Source organism: Cetorhinus maximus, chromosome 32, assembly GCF_964194155.1.
Source record: "Cetorhinus maximus chromosome 32, sCetMax3.hap1.1, whole genome shotgun sequence".
Taxonomy (NCBI): domain Eukaryota; kingdom Metazoa; phylum Chordata; class Chondrichthyes; order Lamniformes; family Cetorhinidae; genus Cetorhinus; species Cetorhinus maximus.
In genome coordinates this window covers 13148504-13171703 of record NC_135910.1, presented here as the reverse complement: position 1 = coordinate 13171703, position 23200 = coordinate 13148504, and the positions used below count along the sequence as shown (strand labels likewise).

Sequence of the window (23200 nt, the reverse complement as noted above, 5' to 3'; positions counted from 1 at the left end):
CAACTCACTCACAATCTTGTTTATAAAAAAAGTTATATTCATCAACTAACAGAGAGTAACATCAAAACTACTTTTGAGTGTTCTGATTAAATAGGAATGCAGCTCGTTACTATGACAGACTCTGTAGAAAACAAACACTTTATTTTCAGACCTTTTCACATACAGAACATCACTGATTAATCAAGACAGAAGTAAAATAAATAGACATGAAAACAAGTGCCATAAAAAAGAGTTACAGTAGTCTTTGATAAATACACAACTATTTGAGATACAGTGAGATGTACAAAATATCACATATTTAAAATTTTACACAATATACAGTTCCTTTGCAATAAATTCATAGAGGAAGAAAAAGTTATTCTTTTTAAAAAGGGATTGTGAGTTTAACCCTGTCCCACTGAGAACCTGCAAACAAGACCCCAGTCACGCACTTTCCAAAGTCTTGCACTGATTTCTTTTTAAGAACTGCATATGTAGCATTTTTTTCAAACCGGACATTTTTCAGAATTAGTTTGCTTATTGTTGGCAGTGATATAGGGCTCGGGCACTATTGTGTTTTCTGAGGAGAAGTGGGGAGGGAGACAGAATCATTTGGTGGGAGACGGTTAAGAAGCCAACTGGCTACCAAAATGAGACCCAGAAAGCAACAACAATTCCTGCAAAACTAAAAAAAAATGTGTGGAACAACCAACCTGCAACTATTACAGGAAAGGAATTCTCCAAAAATTAAACTTCCCTCACAATTTTAATGATGTTGGGAGTGGGAATCTCATACTTTTTTTTTTGAAAGGGGGGGAAAGGAAGGCTTTAATAGCCCCATCTACCTAAATAATGAAATCCTATCTTGGTCAAAGCAAGACATTATTCTAAGGCCAGGACATCAAAGTGGGGGGGAAAAAAAAATAACAGGTGGATTAATATAATAGCTATCCCATCGTATGATTTCCTACTGGACAGTTAAAACATTGGCAAAGAATTGGACTGATCTCCCAACCACTTCCTTCAACCCCGGTCTATTGGAAGTCAGGATAAAAATGATTCCAAGTAACCCAAGTTATTTGCGTCAACAAGATTTTGGCATCAACAAATTGGACAGCACACAACCAGCATCAAGCTCTGGGCAAAAGTCCTTTCACCCACATTCATGCTGGCCACCATTTACTTCAAAAAAGAACATTTAGCAGAACACAATTTATTTATTTTTTTAATTAGAACACATTTGAAGTAAATGGTGGCCAGCATGAATGTGGTGGAAGGAATCTTGTCCAGAGGTTGATGCTGGTTGTGGGCTCATTCGATGTACCAGGATCCTTAGTACCAGCTTATCACCAAAACTACAGCAGGAAAGCCCTTTTGAGATTTGTTTATGCTGCAAACAACTGACGGCAGACAAGTGCTCCACTGTTGAACGCACATCTGACTGTAAGAAAACAGGACATGAAGTAAACTGACCATGCAATAATGACCCACAAAAAATGCGGTCAGTGACTAGCTGGCTGGTTGAGGCTGCCTGTTTCACAAAGGGAAATTTAGGGAGGGGACAGAGTAGGGCCGGTCCTGCAGGTTTTTGCGTGTTCAGGCTGACCTTGTTAAAAAGTGTTTAAAGGTGTTTGGGGTGCGGTTGTGGGTGGGGGGAAATGGGAAGGTGGAAGAGAATGGCACATTCAACAACAGAAAAAGGCAAAAGGCAAGATAAAAGAACTTTTCGAAAACAAGGGCACTCCAGGATATGAACATTTAGATTCATACACGCTAGCGCTGTGTCCAGGGTCTCCTTTTTCCAAAATATAAAGTAAAATGACCAGTCTGAATTTTGAGAACTCATCTCCCATCAAGGTACATCCTGAAGAATGTTAATGATTTCTGTTTTTATGTTAGGGGGAAGAAATTCTGAAAAAGCCTCCAAGATAGTTACCTATTGATTCCCTTTGTTTCTTTTTCAAACAATTATTTATGGTTTTCGTTGACCACACTCTGTTTCATTATCACACTGGGGTCCACCTAAACTATCAAGAAGGAAACTGGTGACGAGACCTCAAAGAAGAAAACATAAACAATCAGGATTAAAAATATGAACTGAAACCTTAAACCTGGATTTAAGTGACCAACATTTCATTCCCTCTACAAAATCCCAATGTTGTCTTGAATTTCCTACTTGCAACCAAAAAATTCCTGTCACCAAAGATTCTGGAATCAAATGATCCTGGCTGCTTACAAAGTTAACCTAATTCTGCAACACCCAACTGATAGTGCCAAATTCCTAAGTGATTTAGTTTTTAAAATTAAAAATAACCCTCTGCAGTGTAATGCTTAGAAATACACATTTGTATAAACACCCCAATCTCAAGATTGCTCCAAGTAGCATTTTGTCCTCTTATAGACTGAGCTGGCCTGCCAGCTTGCTTGCTATTATTAAACAACCTCATTTGCAAAAAAACTGCCAGGGAGTGTACATTCAGGAATCTCGTCGACAGGAATTTAATAACAGGTGTAAGATTCGCACAGCAAAGGGACTTATGCCAGAAGACCTCTGACTGGGAAATGCACCTATACAGCAGGGGTGTCCAAAGCATGGTCCACGAGGCCTAGACAATTCAATCTTATCTGTACCCACATTTCTCCTTTGCTAATTTGCCTTGTTTGGGTTTTGTGGGTCCGGCGGTTTGGAAAAGGTTGGTTCTTGGGAGTTGTTGGCTCATTGACGGATGGATCTGAAATCAGAGCATCATGCTTGCCAGTAGTAGCAGCAGCTTCAGGCAGATGGGAAGAAGGATTTAAACTTTCTATGTGGCCCCCTAAGATTTCAACAGATGCACCTATTCAGCTCATGGAGACAAAAACTTTGGACAGTCCCACTGAACAGAATGTAGTTTTGAATTCCATAGAACAGTTATGATACCTTTTACAATATAAATGAACTGAAAATATATATATATATATATATATAAATTGTCAATGCCTTTGTTTGAACTGTATTTGTTTTGTAAGTTTTGCTTTCTAGATTGCTACACAGCTTGGTTATACTTGTTAAATTCCACATGAAAAAAATGTTAGTCCTGAAATAAACAAAGGTCAATATCACCTCGAGGCATTTTGTTCACATTTGTGTAAGAACTTATACATTTTGCTTAGCTCGCAATATAATAAAATTATTCTAATTCTTCACAGCTCACAATATTCCCTTTCCACTCCTCTCTTCTTGAAGGTTGTACGTGACTGTAGGAAGCCATTCCATATCTCTGACATTGAGTGCTGCCAAGCTATTTGAGTGTGATCTGTAGGTAAGGGGAAGGGTGCACATCACAGCAAGACTGATACTAAGTTCACGTGGAGACCACACAAGTGCTCTTTCCAGCACAAGTCAATGGTTAGCAAACAGGAAAGCTGTCTGATTTGCCCCATCTCTCTCACATGTAGAAACCCTGAGAGGATAGAACTCAAGGACATTCCTGATCTATATGACTCACCACATCAAGAAAGTGTATTTTCCCGCTGAAACACGAGGGTGAAAATATCCTTCAATTTTACAAGCTATTGCGGAGCTAGAAGAAAAAGTGTTAAGAAATAAAATGTGTTTTGACCGAGAAAAAAGATTGTGGTTGCCAATTTAGCGGGCGGAGGAGTAAGCACTGGTGAGCTAAATAAACGTGGAAGGCATTACAGTCAAGTCTGACCTGCCTTCATCCACTTCCCACATACTTTTGAAGTACCCCTATCCCTCTCAGACCTGCATTGATCCAGTGCCCGTAATTTCCTAGTGATCCCCATCCTCCGCAACTTGATAGCCATCAGTAGCAGGAATTTTGTCCAATTTATTTTACCCTGCCTAGCGCCGAGACCATCTGCAGCATGCCAACTCCTGCCCTAACTGAGAACTGCCTAACTCTCTAACTTACTGGGGATTAAACTGAAGATATGCCTGGTCTGTACAGCACATCTACTCACTGAAATGTTGAAGGAGCCCAAAGAATTATTTAAAAAAAAATAATCCTTACTGGATGCAAACCTATCTATAACCAACAATGCTGTAGAAAGCAAGCAGTGTTTAAAATATCTATGAGAGGATGCCTCTTGGTGCTATTGTCCCCTGTGTATTTACATTCTGTACTGTATTCACTTTTAAACATTATTGGCTATAGTTTCATTTAGAAAACACTTTGTACTGACTAATTAAATGGATCACCATTCCGTAATTTGAATTTATGGTGCAGAATTAACAGTTTATTGTAGCGTTGGTCTCCTGGTAAATAATCTGTGTGTGATTAATAAGAAATGAGGATGGGAGGTTGCCATTGTTTACCCAGTGCAGTTCAAAGAAAAGATATATTAACTTCCATTTTTCCTCTTCTTCTGAAGGCAACATTCTGACGTTGAGGTACGAATTCCACTCGCAGCTGTCAAGCACTTCACCCAGGGGCAAGTGTGGATAGTGAGTGTTAACAGGTTGTTTCACTACGGAAAAACATTAGAATTAACACCAATCCTGACTTCACCCAAGCTCCCTCAAGCCCAAGTTCCAGCAAGGGCCACCCGATAGTGATCAGCAGCATATCATGCTGGTATATCCCTTTCTTAGCTCAGGGGCACAGTGGCCAGTTGCATTGCCTCAGCACAGAACACAACCTGAATCTGAGATCCTTCGCACACCACAACAGGGTGGACACAAGGAACGGACTCGTAGAGAAGGTGGTTGATTTGGGGGTCCATTAACATCTTTAAAGGGAGCAAAAATGATTCTTTGTTGGGCAGGGGCAGATCAGCGACATGGAGATATTAACACACGGCTTCAATTCCTTGCACCCACCCAATGGAATTGAACTTACTGCTCTTTCTCTAGGGAATCAGTGGGTGATGGATAAGATTTGGGGGACTGGTTGGGGTGCAGGCAGGTGATTCCCATGATGAAATAATCATGTGTGACTCCTAAATAGAGCAAGTTTGATAGTCCAAATGTTTTTTTTCTCTTGCTCTGCAAGTTGTTTCATGTGGCTTAGCACCATAACACACATTCAACTTACCAACCAAATTAGCCAAGATGACATTTGTCCCTGGTATAATTTGAAATACTTCACTTTAAACTAGCATATTTAGCAAAAGTGGCAAACTAAACCGATCACCCCGTGGGGAAAGCAAAGATATACTGACAGGTATAACTACTCACTGCATTTCATCTATATTATGGGAGAATGGTCAGAAATAGGTTTGGATTTCTCTCATGTTAACACTCATGACACCATTGCAGTAGCCCACCCCCCCCAACCACCTCACTCAATGTATTACTGAATATCAGGATGGGAACACTGCCATAGTTAGCTGAACTCTCAAGGCATGGCACAGGATTAGCTCCTCAGGTTCTGCAACCACAGTGCAGATTTCTCCCCAAATACTGTTCCCTTCAATAACTGTTTTAGTTCTGGCAGTACTTTTACCATAGAATGAAAAGCATGAGGGGGGAGAATTTCTGCAGGATGCTCCCGATCACCCACCATAATTTTGGGAAGACCTCCAGGGAAGTGACATTTATAACCTTAGTCTAGAGGTTCCGTCAATCACCACAGTTAAGACAGGATATTTGGAGAACCACTAAAAATTCCAGGCGATTTGGATTTTGATAAAGCTATTCTTTGGACACTGTTGCGGAATGTTCTGGAATCCTGCACTAATGCTCTAATTTTAATTTATAGATATACAGCATTTAAAATGATATGATGGGAAAGGAAAGGGCTTTTTGTCTTTCTGAAAAGGTTTTTGCCAGTGCTCACAGGTTCCAGAGTGCCACATCTTTGCCTGTCCAATCTTCTCTCCACTTTGCTTGAGGAAGCTGTGAGGGGGCTCAACACAGGGCACAATCCTAATCTTGTCCAGCGTCCATATTTAAACATCTTCCAAAGAGGGGTCAGTGGACAAGAGAAGCTTAAGCTCCGGTTGATAGTTCCTGCCCTCTAAACCTTGAGGCTAACAGTGTGAGCTAATTCAGCACAGGCTGAACCTGGGATCTTTGTGCTCCATTTGTCTCAGATGGAGACATGATCTTGAGCCAATCAGAAAGGCTACTGCATTCATACAGCATGAATTGTACTTTAGTCTCCTACATGATAAAACATGCATTTTATACCCCTGGTGCCAAGCTTTATCCACAGGCATGACAAATCAGGAATTTGAACATGAATGTAAGTCTATCCTGTGGTATTAAGTTTAAGGGTAGAATCGCCTCCAGCAACCTCTGCAGCAAGTCCCAATATAGATTCCAAATAAAAAATCACAAATCTGCCCCTTTAGTAGCTTAAAAAAACAAGGTAGAATAACTCCATATTGCCCTTTCCATATTCTCCCTCGATAAGGATCATTTAATCCCTGAAGGGCTATTTTGTATAAACAAAACTCCTAAACTGGTTATCGCTGTTGTGGTACCAGCATAATTTTGATAAAGGCAAATATGTGACACTTTCGTTCCCAGTTCCCCACAGTGATTACCCTAATGGCCTAAAGTATTCCACCCTGGGCCATATAGACCAGGAAGGTCCCAGGTTTGATTCCTGTCTGTGCTGAGTTACCAGATCTCGAAACATCTAACCACTGGAAAACAGTAATCAACAAGCCAATGAAATGGTGAACTATACAAAAATCAGGGGACGTCACAATCAAACTGTATAGCGCTCTTGTCAGATCAAGGCAAACATTCAAGTGAGAAGCAATGAGACTATTCCTCATATCAACACTCTGAGTACTGAGGAAACATTGGAGAAGCGTGGGCTTCTCAGTCTTGAAAGGAAGCATGAGATAGATAACCATCTGGAGATAACGAACAGTATGGGAAATGGTTAATCAGAAAAACTACTTTAAATTAAATTGTCCAGAGTAGGACAGACAGGATTTATAAAATCTACCCCATTGTATTAATAGAGTACATTCAACACCGTCGGGCTAAGTGATCCTCAGATTATGAGGGGAAAGGCAGCTGCAAGCCACCCCTAACTGTACATTACTACATTCGTATTCTTTCGAGCCCAAGTTGGGGAACCTTGGTCCACTTCCACGTGTGCCCCCTCATGATTCTCCCCAATGTTGTATTTCTTGGGGGGGGGGGGGAAGAGAGAGAAGAGGAGTTATGTACTCTTATCCCTGTCATATGTGCCTGCTGCTGTATTCTATTGTCAATGCTAAACTGGGACAAGATGGATAACTGGCCAGGGAAAGAAAACATAACCACACCGGTAGCAGGCTGTATTAAAAAAGTAGTCCAATCATTAAAAATAATTTACACCAGCACAAAACACGCTCTTGCACCTTTATAAGGTTTGACCTACGCCTCTGCTACTTCTTTTACTTATTTCACACAGCCCACAATCGGGTAACTATACAAAATTTACCAAATCATTTTTTTTGAAAGTTTAAAACATATACACATCGTCTAGAAAGTTCAGTGAACACAAGCCCTGAAAAGGTTTAAACGCAAACCCTGAGCTTTGTTATGAAAGGTGTGGAGGGGGCACAACCCGGGACTGCAAACCCAGGATTCTGAACTTCATGGCTGGAGGGCAAGTTATCTTCATTCACTGATTCAAAGGCAACCGTTCTGGGAGGAATGTGGGATCAACCCTTATAGATGAGCAGATACCAGTCTGCGAAAAGAAGAGAAAAAGGAATGAAATACAAATTAAGGGGCAAGATTAACCAGACAAATACTTTTTACGTCTTTAAATGCAAATAGTATTTTTGCGTATATTATACATATACAGATAAGAATACACTTGTTTTTGCATTCAGCCACCAGGTGGCAGAAGTGAGCTTTTCTCACACAACTTTTGTTTGCAAGGTCTTTAAAAAAAATTAATTTCCCTGCTTCTTGTGGCAGTGTTTGTATGTGCTTGGACGTGGTCCCTACAGTGTTGTAACTCTTCATTATTTTACGTCAATGGCCGTTCCACACATACCAACCTGGAAGGTGAGTATCAAAAGGCTGATTATCACAGTCAATTCTAATCTTGCCCTCTCCCCCATTAACTATGTACAAGCACTTTTGTGACAAAGGACGAGTGAAGAGAACTCAGTAGGAGGAACCTTGGATGAGTTCCCTCTATCTCCTGTGTCAACTGTACCAGCCTAGCCCTTGCCCCAGGTGGGAACAGGTACAGATCAGGCATCATCTCTAGACCTTCCCAGATGCTTTGCTAGTTAGGCCATTTAATTAAGTATGTTACACACACATCCCATTTTTGTCTTTTGAACAACCTAAAGTCACTGTATTAATTCCCAAATGAAAAAGGTCAGGCTCCTTGTACTCAAATAGTGAAGGCTAAAATATAGTGTAATGCTGAAAAGGGAGTTAACATATTAGAGATGAACTTGTTTCTCAAACATGATTTTTATAGCATTAATACTAGCAATGCAACTATACTCAAGTGCAGACATTTTCAAGCTTGTATCCTGTTGTATCTATAAAGGGAACATTATGGAGCCTTACAGTGTAAATCTATCTCCCCATTAACTCCCACGTAATTGAAGCTACCTCCAACAACAGATCCTGTTGCTTCAAATAGGATTTTCCCACCAGTAAAATATGGAGATGTAGCAAGATTTTGGGGATGGAATTTTGCCACCAGTAAAACATGGGGATAGGGTGAGAAAGTGGAGCTGAGATGAAACTCAGCCCTATTCTTACTTAATGGCGGAGCAGGCTTGAGGAGGCATATGGCTTACACCTGCTCCTATTTCTTGTGTTCTTATTTATGCAAGGTAGCTGAGCTAAAATCAGACCATCCAAGTCTCCAGGCCCACAAAATCTAAACAGGAATAACCAATGGAGAACAAATATAAGGGCAAACAGGGCTAAGCAGCCTGTTTTGAGAGTTGGATGGACAGAAATTGCAGAGAACTATGTCCCTAGGGAACATATCAGAGTCTGCGTAGGCTGAAAAGCACTAAAACATAACTCTTCTTCCTCAAAGGCAGCTGAAGTTTGAAGCTTACTGTGTAGGAAAACACAAAGTTTCCACCATTTTGTGATTCAGTGCATCTCATATAACAACTTTCCCTCCTCCCCCCAAACAAATGGTTTGATTCTTGCAAATGAAAGTTGCTAAGGCTACTGCCAACCCTCTAATGCCCTGCTCAAGGGCCATTCCTCATGAGTGAGTCCAGTCAGTATTGGCAGGCTATTTGACTGGACAGCACTGCGGTCAACCCCAATCCTGTCCTCACCCAGGTATGTATTCACCTTACAATGAGGGGCACTAGGTAGTGATGAAGAGCAGGAACTTCAACTAAGATCTGGAATCTTTGCCATTGACTAACTGCAGACCTCTTAATGCCCTTCATGGTGTAATGGGTTATTTAAACATTAATAATGTACAGACTGACCAAGCTTTTGCCACTGTTACACAAAGACTCTATACCATTGGACCCAACCAATAATCCCTCTAAATTTTCTTTGTTGCACACAACCTGTTTATTTCAATGTGCGATACATTTAAATTTTTTTGTGCGTTAACCGAAAATTTGTGTGTGTTGTGAGAGCGGCCTGCACAGTACCTTCATGATTGCTGCACGGCCACATCAGTCCACAGCTTAAGAGGGATCACCGCTCCCAACCTCTCTCCTCCACCATCGTAAATAGAACTTTAAAAATTGCTTCCGCATTAAAAAGCAGGCTTTGCACTGCTGAAGCTCACCTGCTCAGAGGAATGAGACCAGGGAGGTGATACTGTGTCATACGAACACTTTGGCGAGGGCGTCTGCTCCTGCACTGGCAATGTACGCTTTGCTCGGGTGAAAGGTGACGTCATGGATTGCCTCGTCATACTTCTTCCGGTGTGCTGTAATTTCTTGAACACAGGTCTTGTTGTCCAGGTTCCAGAGTCGGATTGAGCAGTCATGACCTGTTCAATAAGGTACACCTCAGGAATTTAAATTCTGCACAATTTGCAAGGAAACCAAAAGAAAAATCATGCATTTTTAATCGCACCATCATTCCCTCAGGACACCCCAAATTGCTTCATAGCCAATAAGATGCAATCACTGTTGCTACGTGGGAAATTATAAAAGTCAATTTTCACATGACACGCCCCTGCAAACAGCAAGGAGGTAAATGGCCAGTTAATCTGTCTTCCGGTGGTCAGTCACGAACATAAGAAATCGGAGGAGTAATCCATTCAGTAAGATCGTGGCTGATTTTCTACTCTTAACTCCACTTTCCCATCCTATCCCCAAATCCCTTGATCTGTTGATCTCAGTCTTGAATCTACTCAACGACTGAGCATCCACAACATGCCGGAGTAGAGAATTCCAAAGATTCACAATCCTTTCAGTGAAGAAATTTCTCCTCCTCTCAGTCCTAAATGACTGACTCCTTATCCTGAGACAATGACCATGACTTTCTGACTCTAAAGCAGGTGCGCTAAGCCAAGTGAGCCAAGCCGATAGGGAGTCTTCACTCTTGAACTGAATACTGCTAAGGCTCCGTTGTGCCCTTTACAAGCCCATTCTTAAAAAGTTTTCCCACCCTTCCAGATAGATCATGTAACAGAAAACACAGGCAGGTAGCTAGTCCACTAAGTGAGCAAAATGGGGTGGGCATTGAAGCTCCTTCTCCCATATGTTTCTAAAGGAGTTGGGATGCTTCAGCTTTGGACCACTCCTTGATTCCTCTTTCACTTCCATTCGCCAAAAATGAAATTGGTGAGGATTCAGCCGTAAAAATCTATAAAAGGTGCCAGCCTGTGTCGCAGTAATTTGAAGTGCCAATACACCAAGGCCAGAATTTTACAGTTGGCATGCGGGTTCAGCGGGAGCGGGTGGTCAGGAAGCCACCCGCAATCGGCTCCGCGCCGCCATTTTACACGGGTGAGCCAATTAAGGCCCGCCCTGTGTGGATCGTAAGCAGTAGCGCTGAGTGCTACCTGTGTGGGAGGGGGGGGAAGAGGGAAGAGGGAGAGTCGGGTCTAGCACGCATGCGCGTGAAAGAGCGCTTCAATCTCCAAGGCGTGGAGCTGCCTCAGGGACACTGAAGTGCTTTTCGAAAAAATTAATACACACAGTAAAAATTGAATGAAACGTGCCCCCTCATATGGCTGTGTCACACGAGATGGGACCCGCTCGTGGATGAGGTTTCCTAAAAAATGTAAAGGCCGCTTGGCCTTTTCGCCTGCCCGCCAACCGTTAGGTTGGACGGGCAGCATAAATTTCAAGTCAATTAGGTCCTTAATGGTCTTAATAGACCTTTCAATTAGTGGCGGACGCGCAGCCGACTCCGGCGCACGCCTGCCGAACGAAATATCGTGCAAGTGCGCGGTGATGTTGGGACGCGTGCCCGGTGTCATCGTGCATCATATTACGTTCCGGTGTGTCGGGCGCATGCCCGCATGCCAAAGGTAAAATTCTGGCCCAAGTTTCTTCAATTCTATCCTCCTTTATGTTCTCTTAAAGGCTCACTCTTGCTGAGGCACAGCCCAACAACTCTAAGTGACCATTCTTCATGGCTAGGAATCTGAGCAATGAATGCCCGCAGACTATTCTTGTAGGGCAGTGGGGATCATAAGAGAGCTGGATCCTGTCCTTGTGCAGCAGCCGTGTATTTTCCAACACAGTCATCAGATAGGGATGAGGCGAAGGAACACTGGCTTCTCCCCTCTAAACCAGAGAGATGAATCCAACTGTAGTTCCATTGCTGCAGCTGCGGCTGAGGTTAGTCAATTCAATATGGATTGGGGACAGAGCCTAGGATCTCTCTCTGGGCTCACCACCGGGGGGAGCTGTGGCTGAAAATGCTCTCTCCCTCTGAGGGGGCTGCTGTTCTCTATTTGGTGTCTCCTCCCGCTTCACCGAGATGGGATCAGTAGAGATTCTGGGAACATCACCATTCTGTGCTACATCACCAGTGACTTTCTTCCATCGATTTCCAATGTAACCAGGTTGTCAGTACAGGTAAAAAGCCACCACTAATGAAGCAATCACTAGTGGTGCATCTGACTGTCTCACAGATAGCTTAATAACCTACCAAAACTGCCACCTACAGGCATAATAGGATGGTGATGCCCAAAATAGTGTATGAATACAAAGCAAATTTAACTTACAGACACTATCAATTCTCTGTAGCCTGCCTTTAGGCACCAGGCATTATTTACAGTCCCTCTCTCCCTAACCAATGTCTCTAATTCAGCACCTCCCTGCTTAATGTGACACAATGAATAACTCAAACCAATGTCAGTCTCCACTTTTCCTGTACACCAAAAACAAGTTATCTGGTCATTTGTCTCACTGTTGTTCGTTGGACCTTGCTGTATGTAAACTAGATGTTGATATTTCCTTACATGACAACAGCAAACATACTTCAAAAGAAAGATAGTTCATTGGCTGCGAAATACTTTAGGATGTTCTGAAAGAAGTCATGAAAAATTGATAAATTCTGTTTTTTTTTCCTTTTTAAGGCTGCAGAATACAACACAACTAAAAATTGTCAGGCGATGACAGTGGGTCAAGTTTAAAAAAACAAGTAGAGGAAGGGGTGGAGGACCTCAACTTCTCTCTCCCCCACCGCCCCCCACCTTAGACCAGCTTATATTTCACCTCTCTCCTAACTATACTTCAGTTCTGCCGAAGGGTCATGAGGACTCGAAACGTCAACTGATTTCTTCTCCACCGATGCTGCCAGACCTGCTGAGTTTTTCCAGGTAATTCTGTTTCTGTTTTAAAAAAACAAGTACTGCTTTGAGTGGTACTTACTTCCTGACATCAGGAAAATACCATTTGGGTCTACAGCAAGAGAGGTGACTGCATCCAAGTGAGCAACCATCGAATGGATCATTTTTCCTAAAAGAAGTAGATCAAAGAGCATCACAGAAAAATATACTCAGTTCATCCAGCTGATTACTATTTATGTTCTTCACCCTCTGTCCACCCCTCTATTCTCCGTGTCCACTTTGTTCATATGATTTTTCTTCTTCCTTCCCCAACTCTCGAGGGCATCAACCTGTATAGTTGAATGGCCGTCTGGTTTCACAGGCACCATTTGATACCTCTCCCAATGTTTAAAAATTGGGCCAAAGCATACTTGACGCTCAGGAAGTGAACCTGGCAAGATGCAAGTAACACAATTCCCATCAAAATCATGCTAGGGCAAGTGTTGGGTATCCAGAAGGAGAGTAAACTCATTCAAGGGACAGTCGAATGCTGAGGGGGGGGGGGGGTGCTGTAGATTTGTAATGAAGGATGAGCTAAAAGTTCCATTGGTTGCTTTCCTTTGTATGTTAAAGGTATATATTATTCAGCTTACCCTGCTAAATTTGGCCCTTTACTAGACCCATTCATAGTAAATAGGAATGTCACAGTCCATGCTCAAGTATATGGTTTATGCACTTTTCATTACACCATTTCCCGCAGACAGCTGCTGCTAAATCACCCCACTCTGAATTCCTTCCTAACTCAATCGCCTTATCTGATCACAGGCTACAAACTGCATTGTTCAGAACAATTTAATAAGCTCTGGTCTCAGTTGCCACATCTATAACCTCCTAAGAAACCAACGGATAGGTTTTCTTTTTACCTGTTTTGTTGTCAAAGAACCGAATACACCTGTCGTCATGTGCGGTGATGGTGACTGGCAGCTTGGGATGGCTGACAACCCGATTAATCTGATTGGCAGCTGAGAGAGAAAGAGAGAGAGAGAGAGAGAGAGAAAATTCAATGAATCCAACCAGGTTTTCAAAGTTATTTTTTCACTAAGTTAACTGGGGTCAAGCAGTGACAGCGGTAAAACCTGATTTTGTAAATGCAAGTTTAATATAGATTGGGAGGGTGGTACAGTAGGGGTATCCAACAACACTTGAAACTGGCTTTGATGTAAAATGACAGAATGGTGGCTGTCTGCATCACAATTCTGGGAAATGTCCACTTTCTTTCATAGTATTTACAGTACACAATTCAGCCCAACTGATCCATGCCGATGTTTATGTTCCACGCAAGTGTCCTCCTTCCCTTTCTCGTCTGAACCGCATCAACATGTCTTTCTACTTCTTTCTCCATCAGGTGCTTATTTTGCTTCCACTTAAATACATCAATGTTATTCACTTCAACCACACCCTGTGGGTGCAAGTTCCACATTCTAAGCATTCTTAGGGTAATTCTCCTGAATTTCCTATTGGTCTCTTGGTGACTTTCTGATACTATGGCCTCTAGTTCTCGTCTTCAACACCAAGTGGAGACAGCTTTCCTATGTCTAGCCTATCAAGCCCTTTCGTAATCTTGAAGGTCTATCAGGTCACTCCTCAGTCTTCTCATTTCCAGAGAAATGAGCCCCAAGCTGATCAATATTTCCTAACAGGTATAACAACATCTCAGTTTGGTTTCTTGCTAGTAAATCCTTTTCGCACTTTCTCTAATGCCTCTATATTTGTTTTACACCAAGGTCCTCAAATTACTTCAAAACATCTGACATTTCCTCTGTCATTAAATCACAGCAATACGGGACCCCAAAGGATTCAATTTCTGGAAAGCGACTTTTTTTTTAGTGCATGGTTAGTTTACAAACTTTGTATATGTTTTTGGTGTGGGGTACGGAGTCATATTCAATTGAGAGACAAAGAGGTCAAAAGAAGACCACCCTTCCTATATATAGTCTTATCCCCTCGTTAATGTGACACCAGTACATCCGATTCATAAACATTCCGGCAAAATGGAGGCAGTGTGCTGTAAATTTTGGAAAAAAAAAACACATGCAAAAACGAGCAAATAACATGCAAGTAAGAGATGGAGCTCTATAGACAAACAGGACTCACTTTCAGGTTTGCAGCCCCTCAACATTAGCCCCGTCTGTCAGCTTACCAGTGTCAGATGTTTTAGAATCCAGGGTAATCACTGGCTGCAACGTCTGCAGATCATATATGACCACATCGCCACTGGTGAAGGAAGCTACAGCATGAGCAGGATCACTCACGAAGGCAACAGAGGTGGGAATTCCATTTTCTGGAGAAGTGAATACAATCTAAATTTAGAAACCAACGAAAGTTGACTTCAAAAAGTAAACAGTCAGTTACAAATGTTGCTGTACTGTACTGTACTTCCATCTTTCAGACTTGAAGGCATTACGACAGATTATTAATATCCATTTTGATACATGGCAATATATTGGGCTGAATTTTACAGAAGCAAAATCAGGGAGAGGGGCTGTGATATACTTGGACAAATTAGCATTGAAAGAGAGGAGATATTGGCGGTTTTAGCGGGCATAAAAGTGGCTAAATCCCCAGGCCCAGATGAAATGTATCCCAGGCTGCTATGTGAGGCAAGGGAGGAGATTGCAGGGGCTCTGACACTAATTTTCAAATCCTCTCTGGCCACAGGAGAGGTGCCAGGGGACTGGAGTACAGCTAATGTGGTACCATTATTCAAGAAGGGTAGTAGGGATAAACCAGGCAATTACAGGCCAGTGAGTGTAACATCAGTGGTAGGGAAACTGTTGGAAAAAATTTTGAGGGACAGGATTAATCTCCACTTGGAGAGGCCGGGATTAATCAGGGTTAGTCAACATGGCTTTGTCAGGGAGAGATCGTGTCTAACAAATTTGATTGAATTTTTCGAGGAGGTGACTAGTTGTGTAGATGAGGGTAGTGCAGTTGATGTAGTCCACATGGACTTCAGTAAGGCTTTTGACAAGGTCCCACATGGGAGAATAGTCAAGAAGGTAAGAGCCCATGGGATCCAGGGTAATTCGGCAAATTGAATCCAAAATTGGCTTAGTGGCAGGAGGCAGAGGGTGATGGTCGAAGATTGTTTCTGCGACTGAAAGACTGCGATGAGTGGTGTACGACAGGGAGCGGTGCTGGGACCCTTGCTGTTTGTCGTGTACATTAATGATTTAGATGTGAATGTAGGAGGTATGATCAGTAAGTTCGCAGATGACATGAAAATTGACGGTGTCGTAAATAGTGAGGAGGAAAGCCTTAGATTACAGGACGATATAGATGGGCTGGTAAGATGGGCAGAGCAGTAGCAAATGGAATTTAATCCTGAGAAGTGTGAGGTGATGTATTTTGGGAGGACTAACACAGCAAGGGAATACATGATCAACGGTAGGACCTTAGGAAGTGCAGAGGATCAGAGGGACCTTGGTGTATATATCCATAGATCCCTGAAGGCAGCAGCACAGGTAGATATGGTAGTCAAGAAGGCATATGGGATACTTATATTCTTTGCCTTGACTAATAAAGACAAGAGCAGGGAGGTTATATTGGAGTTGTATAAAACGCTAGTTAGGCCACAGCTGGAGTACTGTGTGCGGTTCTGGTCGGCACACTATAGGAAGCATGTGATTGCACTGGAGAGGGTGCAGAGGAGATTCACCAGGATGTTGCCTGGGCTGGAACATTTCAGCTATGAAGAGAGACTGGATAGGCTAAGGTTGTTTTCCTTAGAGCAGAGAAGGCTGAGGGGGGACCTGATAGAGGTATATAAAATTATGAGGGGCATAGATGGGGTAGATAGGAAGAAACTTTTCCTCTTAGTGGAGATGTCAATAACCAGGGAGCATAGATTTAAGTTAAGGGGCAGGTGGTTTAGAGGGGATTTGAGGTAAAAATATTTCGCCCAGAGGGTGGTTGGAATCTGGACACACTGCCTGAGGGGTGGTAGAGGAAGGAACTCTCACAACATTTAAGAAGTATTTAGATGAGCACTTGAAATGCCATAGCATACAGGGCTATGGGCCAAGTGCTGGAAAATGGGATTAGAATAGATAGGTGCTTGATGGCCAGCATTGACACCAATGGCCTGAAGGGCCTGTTTCTGTGCTGTAAAACTCTAAATCGGAAGGCACCTCAGCCTAAGCCCACTTACGGAAAATATGGCGTGATGCCAATCCAACGTCATCCAACTAGTCCCCAAAATCAGAAACCATCTTCACAAAAGTCAATAAACAAGCTAGAGCTTGTTAAAAAGCCAAAAGACTGCAATTTTTCGTGGCCCACTCCATTTTAAGGGAGGTACACGGGAAAAACATCAGGACTGAGTTGAGTCATGCCAGGTATGCAGGGATAGCACAAGGGCACATGAAAAGGCCTGCAAACAGGATCCATGGCTGCATGTAGCAACAGAGTCTGCAGCTAAAGGTGACAGTATCTGGCTGTTAGTGAACTTGATTTGTTAAGTTTCACCAGCTGAAAGAACAACTGGGGAGAGTGTGAGAGGACAGCGTGTCTCTTTAAATTGGGGGCCGGGACTGACATGCTCATGGCCTAAACCTACCTTCCTGCTGACATCCTACTTTAGATGCTCGATTTGATGCTAGAACCCCTTCGCCACGCTAATAGCCGGCATTCCCACCAGCCGGCTGCTAACTGGCTGGCTGCGCTTGATTGACGACATGATGTAACCGCGGGGGCTGGATTGAGCAAACCATGCCCTTCCCTTTGTCTCCTTAATCCTGCTGTTAAGCATAAAATCCTGCCCATTATGTTTAATGTTATCTAAATAGAAGTGCCCCTGATAGTTCAGCTGGCTGATGCATAGCTAATCCAAGCCAAACTGGAGAATTGCCTCAACTGGCCCATGGATTAAGAGTGGAAAAGTGGCTGCTCTTGAATACTAACCAGTGGCTGCAAAGTATATGTGTGCAAGTGGCAACCTTTGATATTCTCTGGTGTTAAAAAGCCTGTCATTCTTTGTTTAATACTCACATGTGAACAAAATGGCAACTCTGGCAAAGTACCAAGGTCCTAGAAATGGCTTGGATGAAGGCACAAAGGTCCTGGTAAAGAGTGGGGCACCTTCAGGGATGGGGGAGTAAAAGACTGGAAAAAGAACTACTAATTTTTTAATATTCTTTTCATGGGATGGGGGCATCATTGGCTATGCCAGCATTTATTGCCCATCCCCAATTGCCTTGAGTCAATGCTGCAGTCCATGTGGTGTAGGTACACCATGAGTGCTGTTCTGGAGGGAGTTCCAGGATTTTGACCGAGCTGACAGCGAAGAAACAGCGATATAGTTCCAAGTCAGGATGATGTGTGGTTTGGGGGATGGGGGTGGAACTTACAGGTGGTGGTGTTCTCATGCACCTGCTGCCCTGTCCTTCCAGGTGATAGAGGTCACAGGTTTGGAAGGTGCTGTTGAAGGAGCCTTTGTGAGTTGCTGCAGTGCATTTTGTATATGGTACACACTGCTGCCACTGTGCATCAGTGGTGGAGGGTGTGAATGTTTAAGGTGGACATTAAACATTATCTTGACATTTTATTTCCTCCCTGCTTGCTTTGGATCTTCTAATACACTACATCTTTCTCTGGCTCCAGGACAAGGGCCACAAATTTAATTGTGGGGCGGGGCAGCAGGTGGTGGTGGAGAGGAGCATATGGCACATGGGAGCCCTGAAGCAGCTGGCACCCCCCACACTCCAATAGATGGCTGTCCTGTCTCTCTTCCTTTCCAGCAGATGGTCCATGACTTCCCTTCTAGAAGATAGCTCCCTACTTCTATCTCCCACACCCCCAAAAGAACAGGCTCACAACTCTAACCCTCTTCCTAATCATCCCTGGAGCACCATATGTTTTCCTGCAAAGCCTTTACTCACCCTTATCTTTGTTGTATGTACCAACACAGGCTGGATTTGCAGTTGCATCCCACAATCTAACAGTTCCATCTGCTGAACATGAAATGAGGCGGTTCTTCGGGATACTAAATGCTAGCCCCCAAACTGTATCCGTGTGACCATTTAGTGTTCTGGACAGAATACTCTCATCTGTAAAAAGCAGATTCATAGCACTGAATGATAAATTGTATGAGTGAAAGAATGGAATCTTAGCCACAGAAATAGCCCACGGTCACAGCTAGATCACATATCAGGCTTGACCCTTATGATGTCTCATTTCACTGGGTTACCCAGGCTGTGCTTCCCTGCCCCCAACCCACCCTTTCTTAAAATTGTTTTAAGTAATTATTAGCAGGAGAGCAGAATAAATGGCTGATCTCGTAAGTTATAGTTTGGTCAGGACAACAAATGCAGATTTAGCTGTAATAAAAAGCGAGAGGAGGTCTTGTGGCACAGAGATAACGTCCCTGTCTCTCAGCCAGAAGTTCCGCTTCAAGTCCCACTCCAGGACTTGATGGCTAAGGAAGGTGCGTTCATAGCATGGCCAAACAGGTTGAGTATCAATTTGTAAATCCTTCCAACACACACCAATGGCAGGTGGCAAGAGTGGGAGAGACTCTGGATCAGCTTTGTGATGAAAGAAATTGCAGTCTCTCCATCATTATCCATAGTTCCAGTCTACAACATGCATGTAAAAGTGTAAATTGCCACAGCAACTCAGACCCCTTTGAGGGCTGGTTGGCTCAGTTGGCTGGACGATCAGTGTGGATCAGATTGGTGCTAACAGCACGGAGTTTGATCCCTGTTCTGGCAGGGGTGGATTTGGGACCTTTCTCCTTTCCCTACTCATGGTGGAGATCCCGGTGCTATGGGTCGTCCTGCCTTTGGGCAGAGAAATCAAGGAGGAAGGAAGGGAAAAGTGAGAGGAATCAAATACATTAATGATCAGGAGAACTAAAACCCATGGAGGCACAGTATTGGTTATGCAAGGACTTAGATCCGAAGAACAAAAATTAACACATTTAGGAGAGAAGGGTAAAAAATGGAAAACAGACAGAGGAAAATAACTAAATAAATAACTGAAAACCTTAATACAATATTGACATTCATAAATTATTCAAACATCACTCCAGCTTATGACCATTACTGTATATAATCTGGAACCCGAGTGATCTTGCATTTGCAGGCCCATCAGTATATTATTTTATTAAACCCGACTTAGCACATACCGTAAGTGTCGTATGGGTCAGTGTTCAAACTTGGAATATTCCAGCAGCAAATTGTGCCATCAAGCCCTCCACTGAAGCACTGGTCCCCTTTAGAACTAACTGCTAACGATAACACTGGGTCTCTGTAACACCAGGAGAGGCAGAGATTTTTTAAAAAAGAGCCATGTACAGTAAAAATGATTCGACAATCAAGTATTAACAGAACTGTTATACCATTAGCAATGCAGTAAAGTTCAGTAATTGCCCTCTGCCCTGAAAGTGCTGACCCATGGTGGAGTACAGCTACATGGGCACAAGCAGCTCTCTAATACAGGGGCTCCACTTCAACATCTAGAAGCAGTGGCCAACTTCTGCACCATTTCAGCTGTCCCGGTGAGATCAACTTAGCGGAGAAGTTGGATCAAATCTGGAGCCTACTCTGCAAATAGAGTAACCCCATGACATCTAAACACCGCTCCTGGTGAAGTGAAGCTGTTGGTTTCCACTAAAAATATTGAATTATCCAATAATTTCAATTAATGTTAATAACAGCATCTAAATTAAGGAACTAAATTAAGGAATTAACATCTCCTTAAGGTATATGGGATAATTGACTTATCATATACTCACACATGTCCCCTGAACGTATAAATTGGTTCCACATCCAACGCAGTACTCCTAGAACGAAATAAAATAAAACGCTTGTAATGGACATTTTTCCCTCCAATAACACCCTACCTGGATTTTTTTTCTAAAACTAAGTTTTCAACCAATTAACATTTCTGGCTACTTTTTATGCAATGTGAGTGCTTCGGTTTCTGGTCTCCAAAAGGCAACTTAAAACTTCAAGTAAACCAGGTCTCTATAAGACAGCCGGCCAGGAGAACCATTTTCTATTTGAATCCCAGAAGGTTTACTTACCGGCTGCAATGAGCTGTTTCAGATCCGTGCGTCAGTATCTGGTGCTACTAGTGCCAGCCTCACATAGTACAATTGCAGCTTCAAAAATTGATAGTTAAAGATGAACAAACAAAATGGAACTAGCTCTCAGCCCATGTGACCCATTCCATGATGGCAACATATGACCTCTCACCAGTATTTAACTGCCCCTTGAATAACTCCAGAATTTCATTGGTGAGGAATTTTAGTACTGGGAAATGGAGAACTTTCCAACTGGTCCACCCAGTACCAGTGATGTGCACTCTCAGATTAGATGCAGTGGCAAAGCTCCTTCTGCTCTGCCCCAATAATGACCCTCACCCTCAAACTCAGAAAGGTATCTCTCCTGCAATAGTTAAGAATTATTTTACATTCCGCACCAGCTACCCTCTCTGAATGAAATCAGAAGTTTAATACAAATGAGGGACATTTTGTGCAGTAGACCAAGGGTTGGTGTTGAAACTGGTCACACTCTAATAGAGCCACTGCAGTGAGCGAGACTTTGTCCCATCTGGTTGGGTTTGCAACTTGGCCCCCCAAGGTGCAAGACCAGTGTGTAATCCACTACAATATCCAGACCCTCAAAAAGGCCATCCCAACAGGATTGTATACAGATCAGCAATATCATGATATAGTTCATCCATAAGATTCACACGGTTTTGCTCTCTGCCCTAACGCGAAACAAATATTGCTTCGAAATAAAATGTCTCACTACACAGAAAAAAATTACTTTTTGGCAGGAACTGTTTTCTGCAGGTTCCACAGCTTCAGAGTACGATCCTCCGAAGCAGTCATGAGCACAGGCTCCACCGGGTGAAATGCCAATGCACGGATCCCATCAAAATGACTCCGCAACGTATACTTGGGATTCCAGGTCTTCCTGAAGGCATCTTTACCATCAGAAATCTGCAACAAGTAAGGCAAGTTCTGATGAAGGGTCGTCGACCTGAAACATTAACTCTGTTTTTCTCTCCACAGATGCTGCCTGACCTGCTGAGTATTCCAGAATTTTCTGTTTTCATTTAAGACAAATTTCTGGCTAGATTTGTATCCAAATCCCTCTTATCAATAGTTGCAGCATTTCTGACTGGGAGCTAGGAGAAGCTGTGTAAAGCAGATAGCATTTAGCTTTCATTGCAACGCAGCATTAGATTCTTAAGGTTGCAAATATTTTAGAAAATATGAGTCAGGTTCTAGGGCTGTATTTGGGGCATTGTAATTGAGCCTGTTGACCCTGGACTTTGGGAGATGGAGCGAAAAAGCCATTGTTCACAGTTCCAATCACTGTCCACCAAGTATGGCTGAAAGGTATGTGACAAGGTCATGGGTCAGCTGAGATGCCCTCCATGGTTGAGCAGTCTGCTGACATTCTCTGTAGAATAGTCACTTAGTTGAGGAGGGCTGGTGGCACCTGTGGAACTGCACACACCTTCAGGAGAAGAGGGAATAAAAATAATATATTTTTAAAAAATAGTACAAAAAAGTGCTTTGCCTCTGGTTTAATGCAGCTAATGCTTCAAAGTTCAAGAGTCCTACAAGGTGCAAACTTAAGAATGTCATCCTTTTTCATGAAATGGAAATTCAGATGCAACAGTGCTTGCCAAATTAGGTTAAGAGCTTGAGTTTTTGAAAAGTACTTACATCATTGTCATTAGTGACAGTCAGGTCTGCCAGCTCACCCAGGCTCATTTCTCCATCTCCAACGCTATCTGTCCCTAGTATAAATGGCTTGTTAGCATGCGGGGGAAACGCAAGGGGAACAGCTGCAATGGAAACATACAGTAGCAGGACATTAAAAAGAATTCAGCCATCAGTGCTCCACAAAGAGGTTACCTAGGACACACACTTATTGCTACTCTCCCCATAACCCATAATATGCCGTCAGGGGCACATAATTCCTCACAGAGAGGAATCAGTAGCCGAGTCCAACGGCGTGAGGTAGTTTGAAACAGCGTCACTGGAGACAGCCATCACCACTACAGTGTTAATATAATGTGTGAATTGAGTTATGTGACAATACAGCTCCTTTGAGCACTTCTGCTGCACAGGTGGGGGTAGTAGGGTTGCTCCTGTCCTCCCTGAGATTGCCTTAGGATGCCTGTGGACCAGGCAGTAACATAAACATGTACTGGCTAATCTTATCCTCCATAATCAGCTGCATTTATATCACATTTTCAGAAGTTAATGAGCAATCCAGCTGAGATCTGTTAACTCAGCGCAGCGTACGTATTAAATTAGGAATTTGCTGTCTGGATGGTTCACAACCGAATGTGTGTACTACAGATCTTTATAGCTCTTTGAATATGAATTGATTAAGTAGCAATAACAGATACTTCAGTGAGAGTGTCAGCATGCATCAACTACATGGAGGATCCTGGCCATGACACTAGAGGCTGGGAAAAATACAGAGGATTTCATTCCAATAGAAAAAAAATCTTAAACCACAAAGTTCACAATATTAAAGAAAAAGAAAAAACTG

The 23200-nt window shown here is 42.8% G+C and overlaps 1 protein-coding gene across 1 annotated transcript in view; it reads right to left on the bottom strand.

The window, feature by feature from the left end:
• Window positions 1-106: 106 nt before the first annotated feature.
• LOC144671491 (striatin-3-like) overlaps window positions 107-23200 on the bottom strand; it is a 51895-nt gene continuing 28801 nt past the window's right edge. Inside the window, exons 9-18 of the mRNA XM_078533440.1 lie at window positions 22363-22484; window positions 21452-21627; window positions 20413-20460; window positions 19804-19925; window positions 18557-18724; window positions 14818-14958; window positions 13541-13639; window positions 12721-12807; window positions 9672-9878; window positions 107-7622 (exon numbers count right to left, since the gene is read on the bottom strand). Coding sequence (XP_078389566.1) covers window positions 9709-9878; window positions 12721-12807; window positions 13541-13639; window positions 14818-14958; window positions 18557-18724; window positions 19804-19925; window positions 20413-20460; window positions 21452-21627; window positions 22363-22484 — 1133 coding nt within the window. The 3' untranslated portion in view covers window positions 107-7622; window positions 9672-9708. The remainder of the gene's footprint in view (window positions 7623-9671; window positions 9879-12720; window positions 12808-13540; window positions 13640-14817; window positions 14959-18556; window positions 18725-19803; window positions 19926-20412; window positions 20461-21451; window positions 21628-22362; window positions 22485-23200) is intronic.